General features: G+C 47.8%; 1 protein-coding gene across 1 annotated transcript; it reads left to right on the top strand.

Moving 5' to 3' along the window:
- On the top strand, positions 1-26,022 carry LOC125435673 (adhesion G protein-coupled receptor F4-like). The gene is made up of 10 exons (XM_048501969.1): positions 1-108; positions 3,259-3,374; positions 8,324-8,360; positions 9,098-9,252; positions 11,286-11,507; positions 16,343-17,701; positions 18,869-18,910; positions 19,025-19,063; positions 22,619-22,687; positions 25,800-26,022. The coding sequence occupies exons 2-9, from the start codon at positions 3,288-3,290 to the stop codon at positions 22,643-22,645; spliced, it is 1,968 nt and encodes a 655-aa protein (XP_048357926.1). The 5' UTR covers positions 1-108; positions 3,259-3,287; the 3' UTR covers positions 22,646-22,687; positions 25,800-26,022.
- The last annotated feature ends 1,491 nt before the right edge of the window (positions 26,023-27,513 follow it).

Below are 27,513 nucleotides of genomic sequence, written 5' to 3'. Positions count from 1 at the left end.
ACCAGTTCGTCAGGAAATACAAGATCTCAGCCCACAGGTTGTTCAATGTGATTCTTGGGAAGTTCCTCCTTCAGCCAACTGTCATTATCTTCTGGAGCTCCCAAAACTGTGAGTACTATTTGATGGGAAACTCATGGGGGGTGGGGGGTGGGGGGTGGTGATGAAATGAAAAGGTTTCTATTACAGGAGGCTTTACTTATCTCAGTCTGATAGATTATTATACACAAGGTTTTATTATAACTCGTGACTCCCGGGAAATATTCTTAGGACACTGACAGCTAATGGTAACTGACCTTCGCAGTCTAGTGGTTACAAATACTTCCTAACATACACAGGGAGAAGGGTAAGTTGGGAAGAAAACGTTTCATGTCCGGGGAACGGGCTGTTCAGCCTCTTGGCAGCAGAAGGAATCTTGCAAGCAGAGCCGCCATGGCTGTGTGTGCTTGCGCTGGGGTTGAGTTTTGCTCTGATCTGAACACTGTCCCCTGGACTGGATTTAAACTTCTGCAAGTAAAGCAGAAAAGAAAAAGATTTCTGTTGCTTCTTCCTTTTTTCCCTCGGCAGCCCTCACAGTGTCTCCTTCTGGTTACAGAATCATATACATTCCCCCACCAGTCGCCACCCAGGCAATAGCTGCATATTCCCCCCAGCTGCATATTCCCCCAAATTTCAGGAGTACCTTTTTAGGAGCTCAGTAGGTGAGGTTCCTTTAGTAAGCTTTGGTTTGTGGAATTTCAGATCCTGGGGCCTTTATTTTCTGGCTTATTTGATCATCGCTTTCCAAGTTTGCTAAAGGAAGTGTGTGTGTGTGTGTGTATTCTGTAGCATGCCTCACTTTCTTGATGAGTGTAGTTCCTCATGTTAGTTCATCTTTCTGAATCTCGGGAATCTCCAAAGCCAGAGTAAATTTAAGCACTGTTGTGTTTTGAGAGCTGATGTGTACAAGGCCAACTGGGTCCCTCTACTCGTATGGCCGGGACGTGCCCGCCCGCCCGCTGGGATCTCCCACAAGCAAGGCTGAGGTCTCCTCCTACTCCCTGGACTCCCCAGGTATGCAGGCAAATCTGACATCATTAATCCAGAGAGAAAGAAAAACCCTTGAAGACCAGCCTGATGAGAAGTGAAAACTTCTCCTGGGAGCACCTCAGGTAGGGTTCCCCACTCTGGATTGGGAAACTCTCGGTGATTTAGGCATGGATCCCGGAGAGGGCGGGGTTTGGGGAGGGGCCTCAACAAAGTTTAATGCCACAGATTCAGTGGTGGAATTCAAACAATTTACAGCCGGCTCCGGTGGTGGGATTCAAATAATTTAACAACTGGTTGTTTACAAGCACCATTTTAACAACCAGTCTGCCGAAGTGGTGCGAACCGGCTGAATCCCACCACTGCACAGATTCCATCCTCCAGAGCTGCCATCTGCTCCTGGGGAACTGAACTCTGTCATCTGGGGATTAGTTCTAATTCTGGGGGCTTTCCAGTCTCCACCTAGAAGTTGGTCACTCTAACCTCAGGCCAAGAATGGCCACGAAAGGCGGGGGGGTTTGTTGCTCAAACCTCTGAGCCAGGGAATGCATGAATGAAATGAAATGAATCTGAATGGATCCTGGAGGGGGGAATTTTGAAGGGTGGGTTAGGACTTCAAATTCTCCCCCCCCCCCCGCAATTTCTTGCCATCCCACATTTCTTTGTTGTTCTGCCTGAGTTTTTATATCTTTCTCCACCCAAAAAACTGAAGAAAGGGGAAAAAAGGCCTGAAATCCAAGAAAATAAAATAGGCAAGATCATTGAAAAAGACCGATACACTAAATAGAATACGTCAGTGTACATTTTTGCTGGCCCTGATCACAAGACACCAAATGGTCCAGAGGTTACGAGATCCCACAACAAAGGTTGATTCCCCACTCACCGTTTGATGTGGGCTACTCATGGCAAGTAACCCGGGGTCCAGCAGCTCTCCCCACTACACCAGCGGCGACAACGCAGCCACCCCGATTCTGCCGCTCTGCTACTCCCTCAGCACGTGTCATTTCTGATCTTGGACGGAAGAGCACCTTTTTGAAAGTGGGGAAGTCGGGGGGTGACTCTGGGTTTAAGTTTCCCGCCCCTGGTAGTGACGTGGAGCCTTTTGCCCAATAAGGAAGCAGTGGGCGCACAGGTTTTTTTTTTTATATCGTGGAGCTGAGATCGACGTCTATTTGCCTCAATGTGGGGTCAGTTAACAATGCAAGGGAGCGCTCACTTAAAGCCTAGGAGATCTTTATGTCCCCACACAGTCTTTTTGTACTTAAGTTAGGCATAATAGCAAGTTGCATCAAGATCTTTTTTTTATGTCCTAAGCAGCAATTATTGGGACGGGAGACTTCCCTGGACAGAGGCAGGCAATGGCAAATGACCTTGGCGTTGGCCATTTGGTCGTAAGCTTCAGGCTGCTTCTCAGATCTTTAAAAAGTCTGTCTGGATGAGGCATATATTTTCAGACATGCCTGTAATGATAGTGTTTTATGTATTGTTGAAGGCTTTCACGGCCAGATTCAATTGGTCATGCTGGCAGGGGCTGATGGGAATTGTAGTCCATAACATCTGGAGTGCCAAAGGTTCACCACCACGGCACCATGCCACTGCCAAGGGCCCAAACTGGGGCAATGGTGCACGTGCCCACAAAGAGGGCTCTGAGTGCCACCTCTGGCACCTGTGCCATAGGTTCGCCACCACTGGCCTAGAAGAAGCCAATTCTAAACACTGGCTCTTTTAGCACCCTTATAATGCCCCAAATGTGCCCCCTTCCGTCCCCAGGAACATCAAAGTAAAGCATTACAAAGCAAGAAGGCAGCAATAGTTCGTTCTCAAGCTGACATAGAGGGTTCTCAGCCCAACTGGCGCTTGGGCGCAGTCTACATACTACATGTGACAAAATACAAAGGCGTCAGGAAGCCTCAAGTCCGGGAAGCGCATTTTCATTGCAGAAACCATAGCCCCATTTGATGTCGGGGCACTTTGATGCCAGGGGCACTGCCTGACATTTGGCTGGTTTCTGTGCAGATGGTAAAATATGTAACATGTTTGGTAGGTGACGGAAAACCCGGGATTGGATTTGCTCTCTTTCAGCAGAAAATGCCTGTATCCAGATAGGTATTGCATGGAGAAGCAGTGACCCTACTTTGACGTTGAAAATTCTAAGAGCCGCCAGAAATAGCTTGATGGAAATAAAATACAAAATATAAAATGTTTTGTTATAGATCAGGTATGTTTTTTTTCCAGAGGAAAGAACCTAAATGTGATTGCCCAGCATGACTGGAGAGTGGATAATAAGCCAGTCATTGGTCATCTTTTGTGCAGCCTGGATTTCCTTGGGGGAACTTCATACCCAAGCAAAAGTAGGTACTCTGAGTTCTGCTGCTACAGGCTAGTACATGTATATATAGGAAACACACATACATGGAAATGATAAATTTAAATGAAACATGAAGGGGGACAAGGGGTTGAACTGGTGTGAAAACTGCTATGAAAGCTCTGACCCATTCACAAACAATGGATCCTGTGGATGAATTCTGGTTTTGGGAGCACCTTTCCCTCGGGAGGGGGCGGGCAGGGAGGTTTCCAGTGATGCAACGAGCATTGTTTGGATCCAGCCCAATACCTGTGACTCAAAGCTGGCGAAAGCAGATAGGGGAACGCTGTGACGTTCTTCTTGCTAAAATCTGCTAAGGAGTTGCGCTCTTTATTTGGTTGGTTGATGGATTGATTTTGCATCAACTACAACCAGAGCCAGCAGGTCAGTTGCTTTCCTGGGTGATGAGGTTGCTCCCTTTCCTAAGGACTGGGAAAAGCAGGGCCTTCAAGATCCTTATCTGAAGCTCCAACCACTACACTGCACTGGCTTTTTAAGGGTGGCTTCTGTTTCAGAGTCGCAAGCAGTCAGGTCTCAATGAGTCATGATACAAGTCAGGGTTGCAATCACCACATCACCCAAGGGTTGCAATTAGGCCTGGCTCCCTCAAAGGCCAAAACAGGACTCTGTCCCTCTTCCTGCCTTTTACTCACAAAAACCAAGTCTTGGTGTGTGGTTTCCTGACAACAGCCACTGAAGGAATCTGTTGCTTACATCTACAAGTATTTTGGTGGGGTGTGCATGTGTGTGGGTGGCGCGGCCTCCACACCTGGGCAACTTGGGGGCAGGACAGAAACTCTGAGTCACAATTTGTTGTGTTGTTGTATTGTTGTGTATGATCCCAGGAGATGAGAGGCTGAAAACTTCAGTAGAACTTTTCACAAGACTCTTCATAACCTAAATACTCCCCCCCCCCCATGAGAACGGGTTCTGTTATATCATCATCATCAACAGACCCATAAAAACATATTAAAAGATCTAATAATTTATCAAGTTTAAAATACATTCTGGAAAAAATACACAATTAAAATTGTTCACATTAAGCCTAATCAATTTATCAGCAATTAATCTCACAAGCCAGGCTAAATGTGGAAACCCTCGTCCTTGCTGCTACATACAAAAATTTAGCAACCACAAGAGTAATATTTGGACATTTGTCCTCCAGGAGAGTCTTAAGTAAAATGACAGGGGAATAATTTCCCCACCCCTGCAATCCACGGTATTAACCCATCTTGACGTATCTTCTGGTACAATTTGCAAGAAAACAAAACATGTCTCAGCAATTCCACCTCATTAACATTACATGGGCAAAATCTTTCGGAATATGGAATACCTCAAAAACAACCTCGTACAACCTCAGAGGGGAGCACGTTAAATCTGCCTTTGGTAAATATCACTCTATGCCACAGAATTGATAGGTTTTTCAGATAATTAGCTTGACTAAATGGGTTGCTATAATTCAGCCCCCAAAAAAGAAGGGGAGCAGACAGAGGAAGGCTGAATTCGAAGTTCTGCCGGGGTAACATCTGGATCACAGATTTCAGAGCCACATCTGGCCACAGTAATGTAAGGAATGTAAGGAAGGATGGAGAGAGAGAGGCCATATGAAGTGACTTTTTGTTCAATTACTTTAGCTCATTTTGAGGTTCTGTTACATATTCTGCAGTGGACCAAGAGCTGATAAAGAAATCAATTCTGTTTTCCCCCAGGTCCGTTCTGAGCCCACAGCATTTTTGCTGGTCTGTGTTCTCAGACACTCAATAGTCACTGTGCTGAATGCACCTGGGGCCTGTGTGTTCTTACGCGCAGGCTGCACTCCTACATTCCTGCTGGGTGATCTCGGACTAGTCATAGTTTTTCAGGACTCTCTCAGCCCCACTTACCTCACAAGCAGAGGTGGGATCCAGCAGGTTCTCACCAGTTCCCGAGAGTGGGTTACTAATTATTTGTGTGTGCCGAGAGTGGGTTGGGTCCACTTTTCCATCTCCACGCCCTCGCCTCCCCGAGAGGCATCCTGCCTTTGAACGGGAAGGTTTCATATAGCAATTGTGACTAATGATATAACTCCCTGAACTGGGTTAATTCCTTTCAAGTACTGCAATTCATTGATTTTCAGCCTTTCGTACCTTTTATCTCACCAGTCTCTATCAAAGAACCTGTGTGTTTCACCATTGCTGTGTTCAGATTTGTGAGTTGGGGCATTTTCTATAATGTGATGATGATTTAGAAATGACCTGGTGCAAAAAAAATTTTTGGGGTCGTGGTGGGGTGGCTGCCCATGGGGGTCATCCAACTCAGGTTTTGCCCAGGGCTCAGGTTTGCCTGGGTATGCCTCAGCCCCTTTTGCTGAGGGGGGGCTGGCGAGGAAACCTGTTACTAAAATTTTTGGATCCCACCACTGCTCACAAGGTGTCTTTTGTGGGGAGAGGAAGGGAAAGGAGCTTGTAAGCCACTTTGAGTCTCTTGACAGGGGAGAAAGGTGGGGTATAAATCCAAACTCCTCTTCTTACTTTGCTAGTTTTTAGTAGATTACTAAAATATACAAAATGAGAGCACATTTGAACCGCTGGTAAAAATCAATCACAATCACAAAAATCAATCACAAGATTTCTGTTGCAAAATTTTGTGCGCTTGTACCATTTTCCCATGTGCTTTTACCATTATGTGCTTGTACCATTCTCCTATGATTTATAATTTGGAGCAAGAGAAAATTTTAAAAGATGTCTAGCCTCAGAAAAATATTTTGTCGAAAGCTTTCATGGCCAGATTCAACTGGTTTGTTGGGTTTTCCGGGCTGTGTGGGCGTGGTCTGGTGGATCTTGTTCCTAACGTTTTGACTGCATCTGTGGCTGGCGTCTTCAGAGGTGTATCACAGAGGGAAGTCTGTTGCACACTTGTAATCTCCTGGGATCATACACAACAATACAACAACTGTACAGTATCTTAAGATAGAGGTATGCCTAGTCAGAGGTACGTTCAAATATGAACAATCTTACCATTTGTACTGAGATAAATTTATAGAGCATTGACCATTCCAAGTTACAAAATCCAACCTCCCACCCGTGCCATAAAAACCACAGGAAAGGCTGCCTCTGAGGATGTAAAAATGGCAAAACTTTCCAGTTACCTCTGCTTTATCACTACAGATTACGCTAGTGCACATACATGGCCAGCAGTTACAGGTCAAAGAAAAATAACACGAAGCATAAGTCCCAGCTATTTCACAATACAGGACCTTTGGCAATCCATCTAGGCCTCCATGACGTTGTGTCCGGTAGCTGGCCATTCTTTTGTTTGGCTTATGCTCAATATCATTGACATGTTTCCTCAGTGGGGGCTTATTAAGGCAGGTGTGGCGTTCCAGGAACCCCCAGAGACAGTCTGGAGTGAGTTGCGCTGGCAGGTGGGCCACGGATGGCCTTGGCCTCTCATGAGGCATCTGTTTGGGAGGGGGAGATTTGCATTTTCCTGGGACCCAGGGCTCGTGAATCCCGCGTTCTTATAGCACACCAAGTACCCTTCCAGAAACATGTTTTGCAGGGTTTCACAGATGTTATGGAGGATGCAGAACCCAGTGAGTCTATCTCAGTGGTAGGATTCTAATAATTTAACAACTAGTTTGCCCCCCCCCCACTGCCCCCCCCCCACTGCCCACTTACCTGCTGCAGAGGAACTTCTTGTGGGGGAGGAGGGGAGGCAACAGGACCTTGCTGCCGCTGTTCTGAAAGCCCCCTCACCCCCCTGGGAGAGGGGGCAACGGGGCTTTTAGTGCCGGAGCAGCCAGGGGCAACACTGCTCCAGGGCTCTGAAAGCCCCTTCGCTCCCCCTCCCCTGGGATAGGAGGCAACGGGGCTTTTAGCACCTCAGAGCAGCCAGCTGCTTTTAAAAACCAAACTCAATGAAAAGTTAGGTACCTGTTCTACCGAACCGGTGCAAACCAGCCGAATCCCACCACTGGTCTATCTCCTACCAAGTCTTTCTCAACATCCAACAGCAGGCACACACCTGACCGTTGGGCCCTGGTCCAATGCATGTGGATCAGGAGTGTCTTTTTAGTTATCTCTTTGTAAGCTAAACTCCCAAGTGAAGGTCTTCCCAGGATAGGCCAAAAAGGGGATTGTATCTAGGGGATTGAGATGCACTCTGAACTCAATGTAATCGCTACAAGATATATGTAACCAGCAGGCTATATATTATCACTGCCATTCTGGGGCATTCTTTCCTTGTTCTTTACTTTATGGTTTCACACACTGAGAAGATAACTAGGCTTTCCCCTGACAATTTAGTCTCATGAGAACTGGGGTTGTTTCCGTTATCTCATGGGGGCAGGATGCCAGGTGGGTTTCTATCTCTATCTGTCACCGACCTTGGGGTGCCTCAGCTCCAAATTAACTACTAACAAACTAACCACTGAGCCAGTGTGGTGTAGTAGTTAAGAGCAGGTGAACTCTAATCTGGAGAACCGGGTTTGATTCCCTTCTCTGCCACTTTTGTTGTGGAGGCTTATCTGGTGAACTAGATTAGCTTGTGCACTCCAGCACATGCCAGCTGCATGACCTTGGGGTAGTCACAATTCTTCACAGCTTTCTCAACCCCACCTACCTCACGGGGGTGGGGAAGGAGATTGTAAACCCCTTTGAATCTCCTTATAGGAGAGAAAGGGGGGGATATAAATCCAAACTCCTCCTCCCCCCTCCTCTTCCTCCTCCTCCTTCTATAAACGCTGCTGATCAACAATAGAGAGTCTGTTTATTGCTTTAAGGTTCGAGACCTAACAAAATGCTGATTGGATGCGGGTGGGGAACACATCATTTCCTTTAATATTTCAGAACTTGCCATTCCTCAAATGTTTCAAATGCTGATGAGTTGGTTTGGTGCGAGTTTTTGTTCACATTCAGCCTATTTCACCAGTTTATCCTTTGAATTGTCTTTCAGGTCTCCAACAGTGTAGTGAAGGACAGAAGTCAACAAGGTAATGCTGTAGTTTTCAGTGCGCTGGAGCTATGGGAGGGTCAGGGGCTCTGGTTCCTCATCACCGTCACCTGCATTGATTATCTCCAGACACAGGTGGTCAAGGTTTGCTTGCAAAGAGTTCAAGGTTAGCTTTCTCTTGCCCATTTTGTTATTTCCATTAGCCAACCATGTGCAACACCATAGTACATCTTAAGCAACATAGGCACGCTCTCAAAATAAGTACTTCCAGCAAACTCAGTGTTTACAACTGGTTCCCTATTGTAAGCAAGAAGCTGACATTGCAGTCCTAAAAGCATGTTCCTGGGATTAGCCTCCATGGGATAAAAGGAGACTTACCTCTGAGTAGATCTGCTTAGGATTGCTTCCACAGTGCTTACACTCAGTAAGAATACTGTGTGTATTGTTATATTTTGCAATGTGATATTCCTAGTGTGATGGGTTCTGGACAAAAATTTCAGAAAGCAATTGATTCTAGAATTTATTGTCGAAGGATTTTCCAGCCGGAATCACTAGGGTGTTGTGGGTTTTCCGGGTTGTATGGGCGTGTTCCAGTAGCATTTTCTCCTGACAGATGCATCACTGGCCCTTCTGGCCCTTTGAGAAGGCAAGTTCTATTTGGAAGGAGCTCGGAGTCGGGTGGAAACAGGTTTGCCAGCATTTTGGCAACGACACCAATCTTCAAATCAATGGGTGTTCTTTTCTACTAACGTTCATCATGTTACACCTGGTCTCTAGAGGCTTGTGTGGGCAAATGTCGTGCTGGTGGAGCGCTCTGCAGGAGGCCCTGTGACCCACCCTTCCATGGAACTATGACTTTTGATTGCCTGGGAGGACAGTGGCAGAAGTCGACGGAGACGTGCGCCAGTCTGGATGTCCAGTCGCTTCTCCAGGTTAGTGCTCCAGTACTTCTCTGCTGCTTCCATGACCTCAGTTGTTCTGCAGGATATTCTGGCAGCTAAAGTTTACGTCTCACATTTACCTTCAGGGCTGTGGCTGTGATGGAGCACATAAGTGCATGCCTCCACCTGGAGCACTGATTGGCCCCACCGACTTTTTTTTTTGGCCCTTACATGTGTAGCACTTCCATTCAAAGGGCAATAGCTTCTTTTTGGGAATTGAAACTGTTCTAGTTAAAGCAACCGCTGCTGCTAGGGGCTTCCGAAGCAGTTTTGCTGACCCGCCAAGATCCTTCCAGCGGAGGACTTTTCCCACGATCGCCACCCTCTTTCTAGCTAAAGAGATCCCAGAATGTTCCTCCTTTTAGCTTCTGTATATGTTGAGTGTGGCAGAATGCTTTGGGGTGGAGGATTAGGTTTCTTTTAGAAGAGGGGAGAAACAGCTGGATTTTAGACAGTACTAGTTGTTGCACCTGAGCAGCCAAGCCCCTGTTTTGGGCCTGTCATTGCTGGAAGTCCTGCCACTGCCCAGCCCCTCCCCTGGTCTCGGGGGCCTCTCTCAGGGCCTCAGTGGGTCATGGCTGGGGCTGCCTGTCCTGGTGGCTGTCTGGCCCTCTGTGGGACCTTAGTCTGCCCATGCTCAGCTCCTTGGCCCCCCAGGCCCCTGGGCCTTAAATCTTCCCCCCAATCCCAGACCTGTTCCCTGGGTGCCACTGTTCAAAGCCCCCCTCCCCACCCCTGTCTCTCTTGCATCAAAGAGGGATGGGCAGGGCACGGACCAAGGTCGGACGGCTGGCGTGGGCTCCTCCAGCACGTGCTCCACCCCAGGAGGCCCCTGTTCTGGCAGGCCTGCTGCCTTGCCAGGAGTTCCTTGCCCTCGAAGGGTTGTCCTCGGCCGCCTTCTGCTTCGGCGGGCCAGTTGTGGGCCAAGCCTGTTGCTGCCCCGGGCAGTCTGGGGCAGTCTGGGGCAGTCTTGCAGGGTGGGCAGGGTGGCTCCAGGCCCTGTGGCCTTCCTGTGGACCTGTCTCTTGCTTCGCTCCTATCCATCTACCACCTCTGGGGGGTGGCATTCCTACTGCACCTCTTGTCCCTGGCCCCTGGGCCAGCAAGTAGCGTATCATCAGAATATAAACTTTGAGACTTGGCCAGAGAGGCCTGAGTGTTTCTGTTGGATGGGCAGAAACCTGGTAGCTCAGCTAGAGAGAAAGTCTGTTGAGAGCCCCGTTTGCCTCTCCTGTTCCCAAGCCATGAGGGGAGAAAAAAGTTTACAGTCTTCTTCTCTCACCACCCCACCCCAAAGCTTTTCTGCCCTACTTTAATCGAGCAGATTGTAGTTTGTATCTTAACCTCCTCCGTTGTGACACCCCTCCCACCTTCTGACTGGGATAGAAGACCTTGGACATCTTCATTTGCACCCGTATCTCACAATGGGAGCTCTGACTCGTGAAAGTGGGTGTATCCAGGTCTGTAAACTGCCATCAAGTCGCAGATTATTTATGGAGCCCCCTGAGGTGGTTTTGAAGGCCAGCGATTAAACAGAGGTGGTTTGCCATGGCGTTCCTCTGCAGTCCTTCTTGGTGGTCTCCCTTCTAAGTAGTGACCCTGCTTAGCTTGCGAGATCTGACAAGATTGCTATACTCTCTACTAGTCCACATCCCGGAATACCCTGGGAAGCCTGGCTGGCCTCTTCAGGCGCTCATGGACTCAAGTCTTGCACTTCTGCTACCCACAGCTGCCCACCTGCACCAATCTTGATGGCTTCTGCCATCTTCCTAGATTTTATGATCTGAGTCCGTTGCTGCTGCAATTTAAAAAAATGCTTGTTTTTGTTCTACCGATTTTTAGCGTGGTTTCATGGTCCCCTGCTTTGGAGGCTTCTTCAAGTGGAGATCTTAGCAATTCCCAAAGAAACGCACAGAAATAGTTAAATGCCCATTGCTAGCCAAGCCTCACATCTGAAGAAGTCTCTGGGGTTCTTGCCACGTTCCTGCCCTTGCGCCTCATTGGAATGCCTTTCTCTTTCCTAGAGGATCTCCAAGCCACGGATTGTTGGAGGATACGAGGAGTATTCGAGCCATGGCTCTACATCAGAAGCGAATGGCAGACAGCCGTGCACCGCTGACTTCTCTTGCATAATCGGGGATGTCCTCAGTGCTAAACCTGTCGCAGGAAACATTGTTAACATTGTGACACTGCTAAGAACCATTTCCTCAAATAAACCTGCAGGTGTCTCCATTGACAAACTGAGGGTAGGTCTCATAAGAAAAGGTCATGCCCAAGCATTGCATTGCACCGTCGTTATATTCTGGACCATTTTTGATAAGGTGAAGTGAGCATAGGTACTGGGGAATGCCCTTAATGACTGCAAACCATTTTTCCCATTGTTCTGTTACAATTACAGTGAGAGGTTAGAATAACCCGAAATATGTAAATACGTAATGGCCCATTATGCCTGGAGCATTTTCCTTGGGGCTCTTTGCCCCACAGAGCCAGTATGGTGTAGTGCAGCGGTTCTCAACCTTCCTAATGCCACGACCCTTTAATACAGTTGCTCATGTTGTGGTGACCCCCAACCATAAAATTGTTATATATTAAATATAAAAAGATCATTTTCCGATGGTCTTAGGCGACCCATGTGAAAGGATCGTTCGACCCCCAAAGGGGTCACAACCCCCAGGTTGAGAACCACTGGTGTAGTGGTTAAGAGCCTAAGCCAGGTCGTTGGGGAGGTACTAATTCACTCAAAGTGCATCAGTGTTATCTTTTGAATGGAAGTCTTTCTCTTTGTCTGAACCTGGGAGCTGCCCCCCCCCCCCCCCGCCTGATCCTTCCTCCTTCTCTCTCAATAGTCATTTTTTAATTCTCTCTCCACCTGGACAGCAAACATTTTCTGCAGGTCTCCTGTAGAAACAATATCCACACTGGCACTCACATGATACTGGAATAGCTAGCCGTTTGCAGTCGGGAAACACACTCTTTTGATTAGATTTCTTCCTTTCCATCAACTGCAACAAGAATGTGGACAGAAGCTACTTGAATAAATGTTAATTATTATTTTTTTCAATTTATCTCTTGGGAGGATTGATTTACTGCACTCAATAATCAAATGCAAATACTTTCCATTGGTATTTTATTTATTTATTTTATTTTATTTTTTCAAACTTATATACCGCCCAACCCCCAAGGGGCTCTGGGCGGTGAACAACATAAAATTCAAATACAAATAAACATAAAATCAAATATCAATGGATCACTAATAACATATTTAAAATGCAGCAAGTTAATACATAAAAAACAATGCCCGCAAAATCCCTCTTAGACCCTCCCGAGGGGGGAGGAAAAAAGGGTGGGTCCTGCAGATGGAATGGACCCTACCTATAAAATGAAAAAAGGGGGGGGAGGAGGGGGGGCACTTTCAGCGGCTGGACACCCCAAAAGCCCGGCGGAACAACTCCGTCTTACAAGCCCTGCGGAACTCACCAAGGTCCCGCAGGGCTCGGAGAGTTGGAGGAAGAGTGTTCCACCAGGCAGGGGCCAGGGCTGTAAAGGTCCTGGCCCGAGTGGAGGCCAGCCACATCATGGAGGGGCCAGGGACTACCAGCAGATTGGCCTCTGCTGAGCGCAGAGGCCTAGTAGGGACATATGGGGTAATGCGGTCCCGAAGGTATGAGGGTCCCAGGCTGTGTAAGGCCTTAAAGGTAAGCACCCATACCTTGAAGATGATTCGGAACTCAACCGGGAGCCAGTGCAGGCGACACAATATAGGTCGAATATGGTCACGGAAGGCGCCCCCCGTGAGTAAACGGGCCGCCGCATTTTGGACCAGTTGCAACTTCTGTATCAACCTCAAGGGTAGGCCCGCGTAGAGCGAGTTACAATAGTCCAGCCTGGAGGTGACCGTTGCATGGATCACTGTGGCCCGGTCCGTGTGGGAGAGGAAGGGAGCCAGCCGCCAGGCCTGACGAAGATGGAAAAATGCAACCCGGGTTGTATGGGCCACCTGGGTCTCCATTGAAAGAGACAAATCCAGGTGGACCCCCAGGCTGCGAACGGAGGAGGTCGGCGCCAATGAGACCCCCTCCCACACCGGCGACTGAAAATTCCCTATCTCCCCACCACCAAGCCAAAGGATCTCCGTCTTCGATGGGTTAAGTTTTAACCTGCTCTGTTGCAACCAACCAGCAACCGCCTCCAAACCATGCTGTAGAGCTGCAGGGGCGACTACCGTTCCCCCCTCCATCAACAGAATGAGCTGAGTATCATCAGCGTACTGTTGACAGATCAGCTTAAAGCTCCGTACCAACTGAGCAAGGGGTCGCATATAGATATTTAAAAAGTGTATTATACAGAACAATAAATAATATAATGATAAAACTAAAAGAACCTATATAATCTAAACTATAATGTTGTCTCAGAGTGGTTTGAACTAAGAGATGGTTCAGCGGATCTGCACATCTTGTATTTAATTGTTAATGTTGTTTCATAGTAAAATACAGGAACCTTGCAAGCTTTTCAGTTACAACATAAGACTAATTATTTAATAACAGGCAGATCTTCTGCTGGTCCGTGAATCCTTCTTTGTTGACCAAAAAAGGAGGTTAACAAGGAATGTCTGATTGTGCTATAAAAAGGACAGCATAGAAGTATGTGACCAACAGTTTCTACCTGGTTTGCATTGCAGGCACATGCTCTTCCCTAACAGGGAATTTCTGAACATCTCTCTAGCAAGCAACAAGAACCGCGTTACACACAAGGCAGTGGCTGTTTGGTTTCAACTCAATATAATGTAATAGTTCAAACAGTCTAATGCTGTTTCTTACCAGTGTTAAACATTTTGCAATCTTATCAGAATAATCCAAAAACTGTATACAAAACATACATGAATTACTTTCATTCACAAATATAAATCAATCATATAGATAGCTTTCCAAGCAAAATTCAACTACTATATGCAGTACATTCATAAATAAGTTTCATTCATAATTCATAATAATATTGAATGAGTTTCATTCAAATTTGTAATCGTTCATAAATATATTGACAAGGCAAGTCCTCTATCTTAAGTGTTCTATTTTTAAAAGGCAACAATAGGGATACCTCCCTCTGACACATCACTCAGCTTACCAGTTGGTCATTTGCTCTTCTGGAACTTTTAAGAATAGAACACTTAAGACAGAGTATTTGCCTTGAATGAAACTAATTCAATATTACCATGAATGACTATAATTATGAATGAAACTTATTTATGAATGTACTGCATATAGTAGTTGAATTTTGCTTGGAAAGCTATCTATATGATTGATTTATATTTGTGAATGAAAGTAATTCATGTATGTTTTGTATACAGTTTTTGGATTATTCTGATAAGTTTACAAAATGTGTAACACTGATAAGAAACAGCATTAGACAGTTTGAACTATTACATTATATTGAGTTGAAACCAAACAGCCACTGCCTCATGTGTAATGCGGTTCTTGTTGCTTGCTCAGTCGTTACACACATCTCTCTAGCATAACTGCCGATGGTAGAACATGATCTCTTGTGAGGTGACAGCGCTATGCGGCTGTTGGGCAGAGCCAGTTGATGTAAATGTTTGGCCATCCTGGCAGCACTAAGGGGAATTCCTAAGAATGGAGGAGAGCAAGACCTGTTGGCATCACTAATTAGATTCTGATATTCCTGATCGAATAGTCTCATCTTTAGGGTTCGGAGAATTTCTTTAGCAGGCAACATAGCCAAAGATTCCCATGAGAAGCCTGGAGAATAATATTTTTTCCTCTGTCTGAGCCCACCAGTCTGAAGCTTGCAAAGTAGCTAAAACTTGATAAGTGAGACTCGTATCCTCTAGGTTGAAGCAGAGGGGAATCCAGAGTATGAAAGTGGCCAGTTATGCTCTGGCCTCTTGGAGAGACAGGCCAGGCTCTCAACAAAGGGCAACACAGCTATGCAGTGGGGTAGACCCAAAAGTCTTATATAGTATTAGACCCTTTCAACTGATGGACTGCTTTCAATACCATGCCTCAAGGATGTAGGTAAGGGGGGGTTTCCTCAGGTTCAACCCCCCCCCCCCCATTGCATGTCTGAAGCTCCCCCGTTTGTGGTTTTTTTGTATTTTAAAGTTTTTTTGGTTTTTGGCCTGCAGGGGGCACATTTTTAGGCTAGCAGCACCAAAATTTCAGGCTATCGTCAGGTGACAATCCTGATGATACCAGCCAGGTTTGGTGAATTTTGGTTCAGGGAGTCCAAAGTTATGGACCTCCAGAGGAGGTGCCCATCCCCCATTGTTTCCAATGGGAGCTAATAGGAGATGGGGGCTACACTTTGGACCCCCTGAACCAAACTTCACCAAACCAGGGTGATATCATCAGGACAGTCTCCTAAAGATACCCTGAAAGTTTGGTGCTGCTAGCTTAACAATTGCACCCCTGACAGCAGGAAAATTGACCCCCCCAGATTTCCCCAGATTCTCCTTTTGAATCCAACCCCTTCGGCATGGATTTAAAGGGAGGATCTGAGGTCCCCAGATTAAACATTGGAAGTGATGCTGTTTCAGGGTGGGGACCCCAGATTCTCCCTTTAAGGTGGATTTAAAAGGAGAATCTGGGCTCCCTAGTTTAAACACCATTGAAAGTGATGCTGTTTGGGGGTGGATTCCAGCATCACAGCAGCCACCCATGGGGAGGGCCCCCCCGCAAACCTCAGGTTTTGCACCAGGCTCCATTTTCCCTAGCTACCCCTCTGCCTGGAGGGGAGGGAGAAGGGACTGCCGGCTATCAGCCGGGAGCCCAACCGGTGGGGGGTGGGGCAGGCAGGGCAGGGGAGTCTGCCATCTCTGGCCTCGGAGAGCTGCTTTTATAAGCACTGAGGCCAGGGGCGGGGCTTGGGGAGGTATGGCCACACCCTCAGGGCCGGGTGGGGGCATGGCCTTACCCCCAACCCCCCCCCCCCATAAAAAATCTATACCTATGTCACTGCCATGCCTCCTCAATTGGGCAAAATTCAACTATATTAACCAAATATACCCAGTAGAAATGTGACATTCCAGCTTGTTCTGAAGAATAACGGGGCCTTTTTGTTGGTGCAGGACTACAGCAAGATCGCCAGTCACATTCTGGACGGCTCTGTCCTTCCGAACTGGGCTTTTGTGAACAACAAAAACGCCAGTTCTGATTTGCTGGAATCTGTGATATCATTCGCTGGAAAACTGCAGATCGGAAGCAGCCCCCCAAGCATCTCCGATCTCTTCGTTGCGACCAAAGGTGCTAGAATCAGTAGAAACACTCCGGAGAAGAGTTTTACGTTTTCTTTGGGGTTTAACAATTCAGAGAGTCACCTCAACGGGAGCATCTCCCTTCTGAGGGAAGAACTCCGGCTCTTGCCCTCAGATTCACAGGCTATCAGTGTTGCCTGGCCCACCCTGGGCCCCATTCTTGAGAAGACCCTCTTGAAAGATGTCTCTGTGAACGGGATGGTGCTGTCAGCCATACTGCCGAAGGAGCTCAAAGAGGTTTCTCTCACGTTCGAGAAGATAAATAGAACAGTAAACTCTTTATGCGTCGGCTGGCACTCGCACGAACGGAGGTGGGACAAAAAGGCCTGCCAGTTGCAAGAAGAGACTCCCACCTTGGCCACCTGCCGCTGCACACACCAGCCGGCTCGGTTCCAGTCCTTTTCCATTCTCATGTCATCCGTTCACATCAATGACCCCACCTTGCACTTGGTTACATGTGTGGGCCTACTGGTTTCCCTTTGTAGCTTGGTTCTGTTCTTGGCCATAGAGACCGTGGTCTGGCCCCAGGTGATCCAAACCCACATATCCTATGTGCGTCACATGTGTCTGGTGAACATAGCAACATCCCTCCTGGTTGCAGATGTCCTGTTCATTGTGGCGGCATTCGTGAGCAACATGCCGAGAAACCACAGCGGCTGTGTTGCCACCACGTTTTTTGTGCACTTTTTCTACCTTGCCTTGTTTTTTTGGATGTTGGCTTTGGGACTCTTGATTTTGTATGGGCTGTTGGTCATTTTCTGGCACCTGAGGAAGTCGACGCTATTGGCTGTGGCTTTCAGCGTCGGTTACGGCTGCCCCTTGGTCATCACGCTGCTCACTGTATTGATCACGGAACCGAAAAAAGGTTACCTGAGAGATGGTGCCTGCTGGCTCAACTGGGAAGACACCAAAGCCCTCTTGGCCTTTATCATGCCAGCACTCCTTATCATTGGCATCAACGCTGTGGTGGTATTGGTTGTTATTGCCAAGTCAGGAAGATCTTCAGTCCAGGATCGCTCCAAGACGCAAGACCTGGTCACGGTGATCAGAGTTAGCAAAAATGTTGTGCTCCTGACCCCGCTGCTAGGACTCACCTGGGGACTTGGGCTGGCAACTGTTTACAATGACTCTTTAGGTTTTCACATTGTATTTTCACTGCTGAATGCATTCCAGGTAAGCCCAACAGAATTTATGGTCTGTTTCCAGGCCCAGTTTGAAGTGCTGGTTCTTACTTTTAAGACAGTGAAGGGTTTGACCCTATGGTATCTAAAGAGCTGTGTCCTCCCCTACTGTCCAAGTCACCAGATCTCCCAAGCCCTACAATTTGTGCCCCCATCTTCAGAGGAAAAGCAACTGGAGACTGGGTGTTTGCTGTGGTAGCAGCACTGCACCTCTGCAATGGTGTCCACCTTTAGGCCTTCTGCCCCATCTATGGTTCTATGGACGAACACTTGCCTGGGATGCTCTGAGTCTAGGCCGATTCTGCAAATGGCCTGCAAGGCCCCTTCATCCTGCTCCATGACTGTAGTCTCCATTGAAGAACTCAGAGCTGAAGCATGATGTGGCGTAATGGTTAAGAGCAGGTGTACTCTAATCTGGAGGAACCAGGTTTGATTCCCAGCTCTGCCGCCTGAGCTGTGAAGGCTTATCTGGGGAATTCAGATTAACCTGTACACTCCAACACACGCCAGCTGGGTGACCTTGGGCTAGTCACAGTTCTTCTGAGCTCTCTCAGCCCCACCCACCTCACAGGGTGTTTGTTGTGAGAGGGGAAGGGTAAGGAGTTTGTAAGCCCCTTTGAGTCTCCTGACAGGAGAGAAAGGGGGGACATAAATCCAACTCTTCTTCTTCTTTATTGCAGATTTATAGCAGGATATTGGCAGGTAAGGATCCATAGAGAGACCTGAAGTTACATCACAAGTTGTTCCTTGATATACACTTAAGAGCCCCCCCCCTTTTACCAACACCAGGTGGAAACTGTTTAAACAGACAGTATAATGTAATTGAATGTTTGCATAATGGCAAAACTAAGTTCCCAGGGCAGAGATACAAAAAGCAGGCAAATAGAATGCAGTTTCCTACAAAGGCCTGGAAAGAGATAAGGAAGAAGAGCGCGCTTGCACACACACACACACACACACACCAGGGACATTTCTCAAACTCCTGGCAGGAGCAATGGCAATACAAAGGGAGATGAGGGAAGCAGCGTCATGGCAGGACCATTGGGGATCATGATATCCTTTCAGCACTACGGTTCTATGATTCTGCCTTTTAAGCACCTGACTGCTGATTTTAAGCAACAGCCCTAATGATCTGTGTTTTCCTTTTGTGCACATTTAGGGTTTTTTTATCTTGCTGTTTGGGACTCTTCTGGACCAGAAGGTATTGCACTCTTTGTCATGTTTTCCCTAGAGAATACAAATTTGCCTGTGAAAATCTGATAAAGAAAGAATGACCTGTCTTGCATTTCTGTCTCCCTGTTTCCCACCTTGGCAGACAAGAGAAACTTTACAGATGAAATGCTTTTCCTCACAGGTGAGCAGTTATTGGCTTGGAAAAGAATGATGGACATTTCCATGGTCACCTGCTCACATGGTCACTTTTTAAAATCGAGAGACAACCTCAAAGCTGTAGAGACAGCCAGCAGGGGGTGGGGGTGGGGGTTGCGGCACCCTGGTGCAGTTGAGGGATCTGTGTGTGAATGTGTGCATGCGCCCGCGCACACGGTGATCCAGCCTGGTGTAGTGGTTAAGAGCAGTAGACTCTGATCTGGTGAACCGAGTTTATTCCCCACTCTTCCACATGTGCGGTGGGCTCTAATCTGAAGAACTGGGTTTGTTTCCCCACTCCTCCACATGAAGCCTGTGGGAGTGACCTTGGGCCAGTCACAGTTCTCTCAGAACTCTCTCAGCCCCACCTACCTCACAAGGGGTCTGTTGCGGGTAGGGGAAGATGATGATAATCCACTTTGAGACTCCTTAAAGGTAGAGAAAAGCCAAGTATAAAAACCAACTCTTCTTCTTCAAGGGAGATTTTTTAAAAAAAAATGCAGCTCCATTTATTTATCATAGTTGACAAAGTGTAGCTCTAGGAATTGGTGGAAACTCAGTGGTAGAGCCATAGCTTCTAGCAATCCCTAGAGCTAATATTTGTCACTCCTGGTGAGAACTTCTGGTAAGTACACAAGACTGAATTTTATTTAAAACATTTTCCTGTCTCCATTTGAAGTGATGTCTTTGGACTTGGGCATGGAATCCCCACCCCCGGGGGCTCCTACTGAACACAGAATGCTTGTCTGGAAGTAATAGAAAAACGACTATCGTTCATTGTTACAAGGAGAATCATAGTGTTGGAAGAGAACACAGCGGCCATCAAGTCCAACCCTCTGCCATGCAGGAACACACAATCAAGGAGACTGATATGCAAAAGCTGCTACAAGCTGGAAAGTCCTGAGCGTACAAGAAATGGGGTCATGGATGTAGGACTGCAGTTCGAGATCACCTGGAATTACATCTAATCTCCAACTGAGATTAGTTCCCCTGAATGAAGCATCAGCTTTGGAGGATACGTTCTATGGAATCAGATCTCCAAGGGGATCCCACTCATCCCCACATTCCACCTTCACCATCATCTGCCCTCAGATATCCAGGAATTTCCAGAGCTCGCAACCCTAGGCCATGGATGGCATTCATAATATACCAGTCCAAATTGGGAAGTTCACGGAGATGTGGGGGTGGGCCCTGGAGATGGTGGGTTTCGTTTAGGCTTGAGTGGCGTGTAATGCCGTAAAGACCATCCTCCAAGGCACCTCGGTGGTCTGGGGGGAGGAGGAAGAAGAGGAAGAAGAAGAAGAAGAAGAGGTAGAAGAGGAAGAAGAAGGGCTTGCATTTATACCCCATTTCTCTCCTATAAGGAGACTCAAAGGGACTAACAAACTCCTTTCCCTTCCTTTTCCCACAACAGACACCTTGTGAGGTAGGTAGGACTGAGAGAGTTCGGAGAGAACTGTGGCTAGCTCAAGGTCACCCGGAAAGAATGTAGGAATGGGGAAACAAATCTTTTGTAGCAGGGGCATAACGAGGCAAACTATACCCCTGGGCAAAACCTGAGTTGGATGCCCCCCCCCCCCCCCCCCATGGGCGGCCACTCCACCACGACCAATTTTTTTTGCACCAGGACATTGGTGCCTGAAGAGGGTGCATTTTTAGACATATCAGCACCAATATTTCAGCATATCATCAGGAGACTGTCCTTATGCTACCCCTCAAGTTTGGTGAGGTTTGGTTCAAGGAGTCCAAAGCTATGGACTCCCAAAGGGAGTGCCCCATCCCCCATTGTTTCCAATGGGAGCTAATAGGAGATGGGGGCTACAGTTTTGAGGGTCCATAACTTTGGCCCCCCTGAACCAAACTGCACCAAACCTGCGGGGTATCATCAGGACAGTCTCCTGATGAGACCCTGAAAGTTTTGAGATTGTGCCTTCAGAAATGTGCCCCCCAGCCTGCAACCCCCATTGACAGCAATGCAGAAAACTCAATGCAGAACAAAGATTCTTGGGCAAATTTCTTGGATGTTCCTGCAGGGGGCGCATTTTTGGATATATCGGCACCAAAATATCAGGGTATCATCTGGAAACTGTCCTGATGGGACCCCCCAAGTTTGGTGCAGTTTGGTTAAGGGGGTCCAAGGTTATGGACCCTCAAAGGGGGACCCCATCCCCCATTCTTTGCTAAGGAGATGGGGGCTACCCTTTTGAGGGTCCATAACTTTGGACCCTCTGAACCAAACTGCACCAAACTTGGGGGGTCTCCAAATAATACCCTGAACTTGGGGGGTAGCATAAGGACTGTCCCCTGATGATACGCTGAAATTTTGGTGCCACTAGCCTAAAAACTGCGTCCCCTGCAGGCAAAAAATGGAAAATCACTAAAAATACCCAAAAACGAACCCTGCATTTTGATGCCCCCTACAAGGTGGTGCCCTAGGCAGCTGCCCACCTTGCCCAATGGTCATTACGCCCCTGTTTCGTAGTGGTTAAGAGCAGGTGCGTTCTAATCTAGAGGAACCGGGTTTGATTCCCCGCTCTGCCGCTTGAGCTGTGGAGGCTTATCTGGGGAATTCAGATTAGCCTGTGCACTCCCACACATGCCAGCTGGGTGACCTTGGGCTAGTCACAGCTTCTTGGAGCTCTCTCAGCCCCACCTACCTCACAGGGTGTTTGTTGTGAGGGGGGAAGGGCAAGGAGATTGTAAGCCCCTTTGAGTCTCCTACAGGAGAGAAAGGGGGGTATAAATCCAAACTCTTCTTCTTCTCTTCTTCTAGTTCACCAAATAAGAGCCTGCCACTCAGATGGAGGAGTGGGGAATAAACCCAGTTCTCCAGATTAGAGTCCACCTGCTCTTAACCACTATGCCATGCTGGCTCAGATGTCGTTTCAGGAGATTTCCTGACCCTGGTGACAAGTTCGCAGCACCAGCTAAAGCCCTTGAAACAGATGATCGGTTCTCATTGTGACTGCTAAGGTGATGTCCGCTGGTTCAAGATGAGTTGATTTATTTTCTGCAGATTTATGTTTTCCACTTAAAAGATTTCTTTGAGTTTGCTATTTCAACAACTGGGCCCTGTTCCAGCATTTCAAAAGGCTGTCGTAACAAATCTGTTGAAGCCAATTTAGGTGATTTCTTCCCAACATTTGTAAAATAATTATGTGAAATAAATTTGATTGAATGATTCAGACCCAAATTTAATTCAGTGTGAATAAACCAACCATAGATCCTGCTGGGATTTTACAATATAGAGAGACAATTAAGTATGCAACATAAGTTATTGATATTTCAATCTATTACCGTTGAGATGATGTCCAATTCTATCACCTTTATCCATTTAATCCATAGACACCTTTTAAGGGACACAGATCAGAAAATTCAATTTCTTGGGAGTACCTTTGAAAATATTGATTCCAGCTTTATATGTAAAAGGCAGCATTTCGAAAAAGAAATCTTTATCTAAACAGTGTGTTTACAATGTGTTTGCCTTTACAAATAAGGATGATTTGGATAAGGATTTACCCAGCTTTCTTCACCATTTCAGACCCTATCGTGTGACACAACAACGTGAATCACCTGAAATAATGAATGAACTCTGAGCCCAACTTGAAAAGTGAGCTTAAGCAAAATAACCTCTTGCTATCTGTGGCAGTCCCATGTTTCAAGTCAGCGTGTTCCTGCTTCCTTATTGAGAGTTCTCAATGGAGCTACTCCATTATCTATGCTTTTATTCTCCGGCTGGGTTTTGAAACAGTGGATTTTAATTAATAACCTATATTTTTGTGATGTTGTTTTATCCTGTGAAGCCTCCGTCTAGGGGGGAGGGGACATGGTTCAGTGGTAGAACACATTAGGCACGCAGAAGGCCCCGGGTTCTATCCCCGGCATCCCCCATTAATAATACCAGGAAGGATGGGATGGAAAAGACATCAGCTGGAGGCTGAGGAGTGTCCCTGCCAGTCTGAGCAGACAGTGCCGACCTGGATGACCTGAGGGTCTGGCTTCCTGTCAGGCAGGTGCCTGTGTCCATGTTTTCATCTTGGGCAGGTTCCCTGGACAGGTGGCATAAAACTATTACAAAAATAAATGTCTGTATGACAAACCCTTTAGCATATGGAAAGCTGGGGGCAATATATGTGCTATTTTTTGAAAATAGCCTTGAAATATAAAATGCAAGTACCGCGATGATATATTGACTGGTTTTTGTTTGTTTGGTTGGCTGGTTGGTTTTACTTAAGGCTATTATAAGTAAGTATTGAGTTCATGCAACGAACCATTGACAGAGTAGCCCAGTAACTGACTGGGGAAATCTCTGGAGGGCCTCTGGTGACCAGGAAGAAGCTGGACCAAGTAGCCCCATTGGGGTTGGTAGTGCTGCCAGGACATTTGGTCCAAAAGCTGGCCCACTGCAAAACAGACTGCAGTTATCCATGTATATAAAAAGCTAATTTTTGTTGATGACAGTATACCTCAGCAACTGCTGGGCCAATTCCTCTGAAAATTCCCAGCCACTATAATCAATCAGACGAGAGTGTTTTTAGATGTTCACATACCTGAAATTTCACACCTGGTCCAGGTAAAACACCTTTTTCCTGGCACTCTCTGGTAAAGGACATGCAGCTGCCTGTGTGTAACTGTCACCCTTAGAATGTTCGTGCTGCTTAGAATGTTCAATCAGACGGCCAAATATGAGCAGTGGAAACAGCACAGAGGCAGTAACTCAAGTGGAAGTGAAACACATTCACACGTTGCCGTGTGAGATATCAGGTGGGGTTCCCTCCCCTCACACGCAGGTACCTTTCACTCTCTGTGCCTTACCCACTACTACCACACAACACACCTACTCTCATACACATTCAGCAGAGGGAGAGGGAAGGGACAGAGGGGGAGGCATGCAAGGGAAGAGAAGTGAGAGAGGGGAGACAGTGAGGGGTGGCATGCAAGGGAGGGGAGGCAGGGGCCCCAGCATCTTGATATGACCCACCCACCCTAGTGGAGGGAAAGGGAAGGGAAGGAGGGGGAGGGGCATGCAAGGGAAGAGAAGTGAGGGAGGGAAGAGAGTGAGGGGCTACATGCAAGGGACGGGAGGGAAGGGCCAGGCACCCTAGATTCCCTGAGTAATGCAGTTACAGTTAAGAAAACCAGGCACACATTAATCAGGAGTAAGCTCGGTACAGCAAGCGTGACATACTTTGAATGGTTGCGTCGCGCCCCTCAGAGGGTTACCTCAGAAGCGACAACCATTGCCACCAACCAAACTTACTCCCAGGTAAAGGATCATGACCAGCCAGCCTAGATGTGTGGGAGGGGTGCCTTTCCATTCCCCCCCCCCAAGGAATGCGGGCACACACATCAATGACATCGCACAGTATCAGGCTGCGTGTTTGCATGAGCACGTACTGCTGGCCTCTGCAATTGATTTGCTGCTACTGTTCCTTTCCCATTTCACCACAATAAGCCACAGCAACGCGTGGCTGGGCCACGCTAGTTACACCATAATTTTCTTTAGAATACTTTTTTCTCCCTTGACCTGTGTTTCAACTTACTTTATTCAGGGCTTTTCAGTGTTCTCAGTTTTCTCATTTGTAAGTTTTTGTTTTGATGGTGGTGGGAGTTTCAATGCCACACATATTTTGCTCCCTCTAGTGGTCAATTCAATATTGCACAGGTCTGGCATATCCTTGCAGATTTAAGCTGCAAGTTTGTTATGCTGGACATAAACCTGTGTCATATCAAACTGATCACTAGAGGGAACAAAACACGGGTAGAACAGGAACCACCCCCCTTTCCCCAAAGATACAGGAACTTACAAGTGAGGAAAATGAGATTGTGGGAAAGTGCCCACTCATAGCTAAGGTCCCTATTTTCTTAATTTTATCCCTGTGTTGGGTTCTGATGACATTTGTCAACAGCTAATTTCAATGCTGTATATGGTTGTTATTGGCAAAAAAGTTCTGCAGATCAGGGAGAATTGTGGCAGAATCAACTAGAGGCTTGCGGTAGAACAAAAGAGAATGTTTCCAGTGTCGAATGCCAAAGAAGCCACGAGGTAGCAGCCTGAGAATTAGTGTCTGTGTTGATCCGTGTTGATCCACTGCACAGCAGCGAATCCCTGTGGTAGCCCAGCTAGGCTACTCCTTCAGCCTCTGGGGGCAGCAGTGGCGGAGTGGTTAACAGCAGCTGTACTCTAATCTGGAGGAACCGGGTTTGATTCCCCGCTCTGCCGCCTGAGCTGTGGAGGCTTATTGGGGGAATTCAGATTAGCCTGTGCACTCCCACACACGCCAGCTGGGTGACCTTGAGCTAATCACAGCTCTGAGCTCTCTCAGCCTCACCTACCTTGCAGGGTGTTTGTGGTGGAGGGGAAGGGAAAGGAGTTTGTAAGCCCCTTTGAGTCTCCTACAGGAGAGAAAAGGGAGATATAAATCCAACTCTTCTTCTTCTTCTTCTTCTTCTCCTCCTCCTCCTCCTCCTCCTCCTCTTCCTCCTCCTCTTTTGGCTGAAGGAGCAGCCTGGCAGGGACAGGGCCTGCTGAGGAAGGAAGGGGATGGGGTGTGGGGTGCAGTTTTCCACCCCCGCATGACCGAACAGGACCTGCCTGGGGCATTTGTCCCCACCACACCCTGTGGTAGTTGTGTCACTGACTTTGAATGTTACTCTTGAAGAATATCTCCTTCTTACAGATGTTTCGCCACTACAGCCATCCTTTCCTTCTCTCTCTGCAGTGCTTTCATATGGAGGAAGATACAAGCGCCACACAACACAGAATCAAACCATCTCGCGTGTTCCCTGTACTTCCGCGTCACCTCCTCTTTCCTCAGCCTCCCACCCACCCACCCTCCCTGCCAGCAGAGAAAACAAGAGCAGATGAAGATGCAAAGTGAAACTGAGGAGTGCTGCTGGTGGAAGAGACAGACAGTCTGGTCTGAAGGAAGGAAGGAAGGCTTTTCAAGCACAAAAGGGGGGAGGGGCCCACGTACTCTTGGGGGGCGGCAGCGGAACTAATTGGAAGCAAGGCTGAACAGGCAGAGTGCTCACGGGGGCATGTGGGGCCACGTGTCCCCAGGAGCATGCCAGTTGGTAACATGGGAGAGCCACACCCCTTCCCTTGGGCCTGCCCCACAGGCTGCTCCTTCAGCTGGGAGAGCCTCTGCTGCCCAAAGGAGCAGCCTGGTTGCTACTGGGTGCCCCTCGGCCTCACCCTTCTGGCAGGGAGCAGCCTGGCAGGGTGGGACTGAGGGGTGGCCCGCGGCAGGCTCCTGCTGGCTAAGGTAAGTGGGGCTTGGGGGGTGGGGCGCGTCGGGGTGACCGGAGCAAGTGTTGCCCGGGCACCATTCCCCCTCCCACCGCACACCTCTGAGGCTGATGCTACCTAGGGAGAATGTAACTCTGGTGCACTTATGTGATTTCATACCTGTTAGGTGTGTTTGTCTAGACTTAATGCAAGACGGGTTCAAGGTATTTTTTCTAATAGTTTGTAACACACATTACTACCTGGCAGGGGCGGGGGGCTGCCCAACTTCCAGCCGAATCCTGAGGCATTGCTGTGGGCCATTTGGTTTGGACTTGGCTGCTTTCTTGTGGGGCCGCCTCAGCAATCCAGTGCTCCTGATGACAGGAAGCAGGCCGAGCTACGAGTGCCTCCACGTTGGGTTGCCCCAGGCAGCTAGCTGGGAGACTTCACCTGAGAACTGACCCTGCTTGAGAGCCAGTGTGGTGCAGTGGTGAAGAGCAGATGCACTCTAACCTGGAGAACTGGGTTTGATTCCCCGCTCTGCCACTTGAGTTGTGGAGGCTTATCTGCTGAATCAGATTAGCTTGTGCACTCCAACACATGCCAGCTGGGTGTCAGGATGCCTGGTAGTTGGGGTGCCTTGGGTTATGCTTTGCAGTGTGTGGGGGTTGGGCTGTCTTTCTATGCCTAGTACCACCAGGTGCTGGTCAAGGCCATGCTCAGCAGGTACAGTTCTTGCTATCTCGTTGTCTGCATAGTTTCTCAGTGCTGTTCTCATGTGGGGGGGGCAAGGTGAAAACTTAGTACTGACCACTGCGCGGGAAAAGCCAGTCTTGGCTTTTCCAAGCTGTCCTTCTCTGGTCTTTACATGGCGCTGTTTTGGGGAATGTGACACTTGGTGACCTTGGGCCAGTCACAGCTCTTCAGAGCTCTCTCTGCCCCACCCGCCTCACAGGGTGTTTGTTGTGAGGGCGGAAGGGAAATCAGATTGTAAGCCCCTTTGAGTCTCCTACAGGACAGAAGGAGGGGGTGGGGGGTTATAAATCCAAACTGTTCTTCTTCTTTAGTGTTGCTAAGACTCATGATGATGGTTTGTTTTGGGCTGGCATGTAAGCCAAGTTCTCCAGCGTCTGGGTTTGGGCCCATGTCTGCTTAACTGCAATAAACTTTTCTGTTTAAATCCTCTGTTGCTGAATTGAACCCCT

The sequence above is a fragment of the Sphaerodactylus townsendi genome, linkage group LG01, assembly GCF_021028975.2.
Source record: "Sphaerodactylus townsendi isolate TG3544 linkage group LG01, MPM_Stown_v2.3, whole genome shotgun sequence".
Lineage (NCBI taxonomy): Eukaryota > Metazoa > Chordata > Lepidosauria > Squamata > Sphaerodactylidae > Sphaerodactylus > Sphaerodactylus townsendi.
The sequence above is the reverse complement of the archived record's forward strand: the minus strand, read 5'-3'. Positions and strand labels throughout refer to the sequence as shown.

Excerpts from the sequence above, each read along its gene's own strand:
- LOC125435673 (XM_048501969.1), top strand. The coding sequence starts at position 3,288 with ATGACTGGAGAGTGGATAATAAGCCAGTCATTGGTCATCTTTTGTGCA. Across the intron at positions 9,253-11,285 it reads ATGTCCAGTCGCTTCTCCAG|AGGATCTCCAAGCCACGGAT; the intron begins GTTAGTGCTCCA and ends TCTCTTTCCTAG. Across the intron at positions 18,911-19,024 it reads GGACTCTTCTGGACCAGAAG|ACAAGAGAAACTTTACAGAT; the intron begins GTATTGCACTCT and ends CCACCTTGGCAG.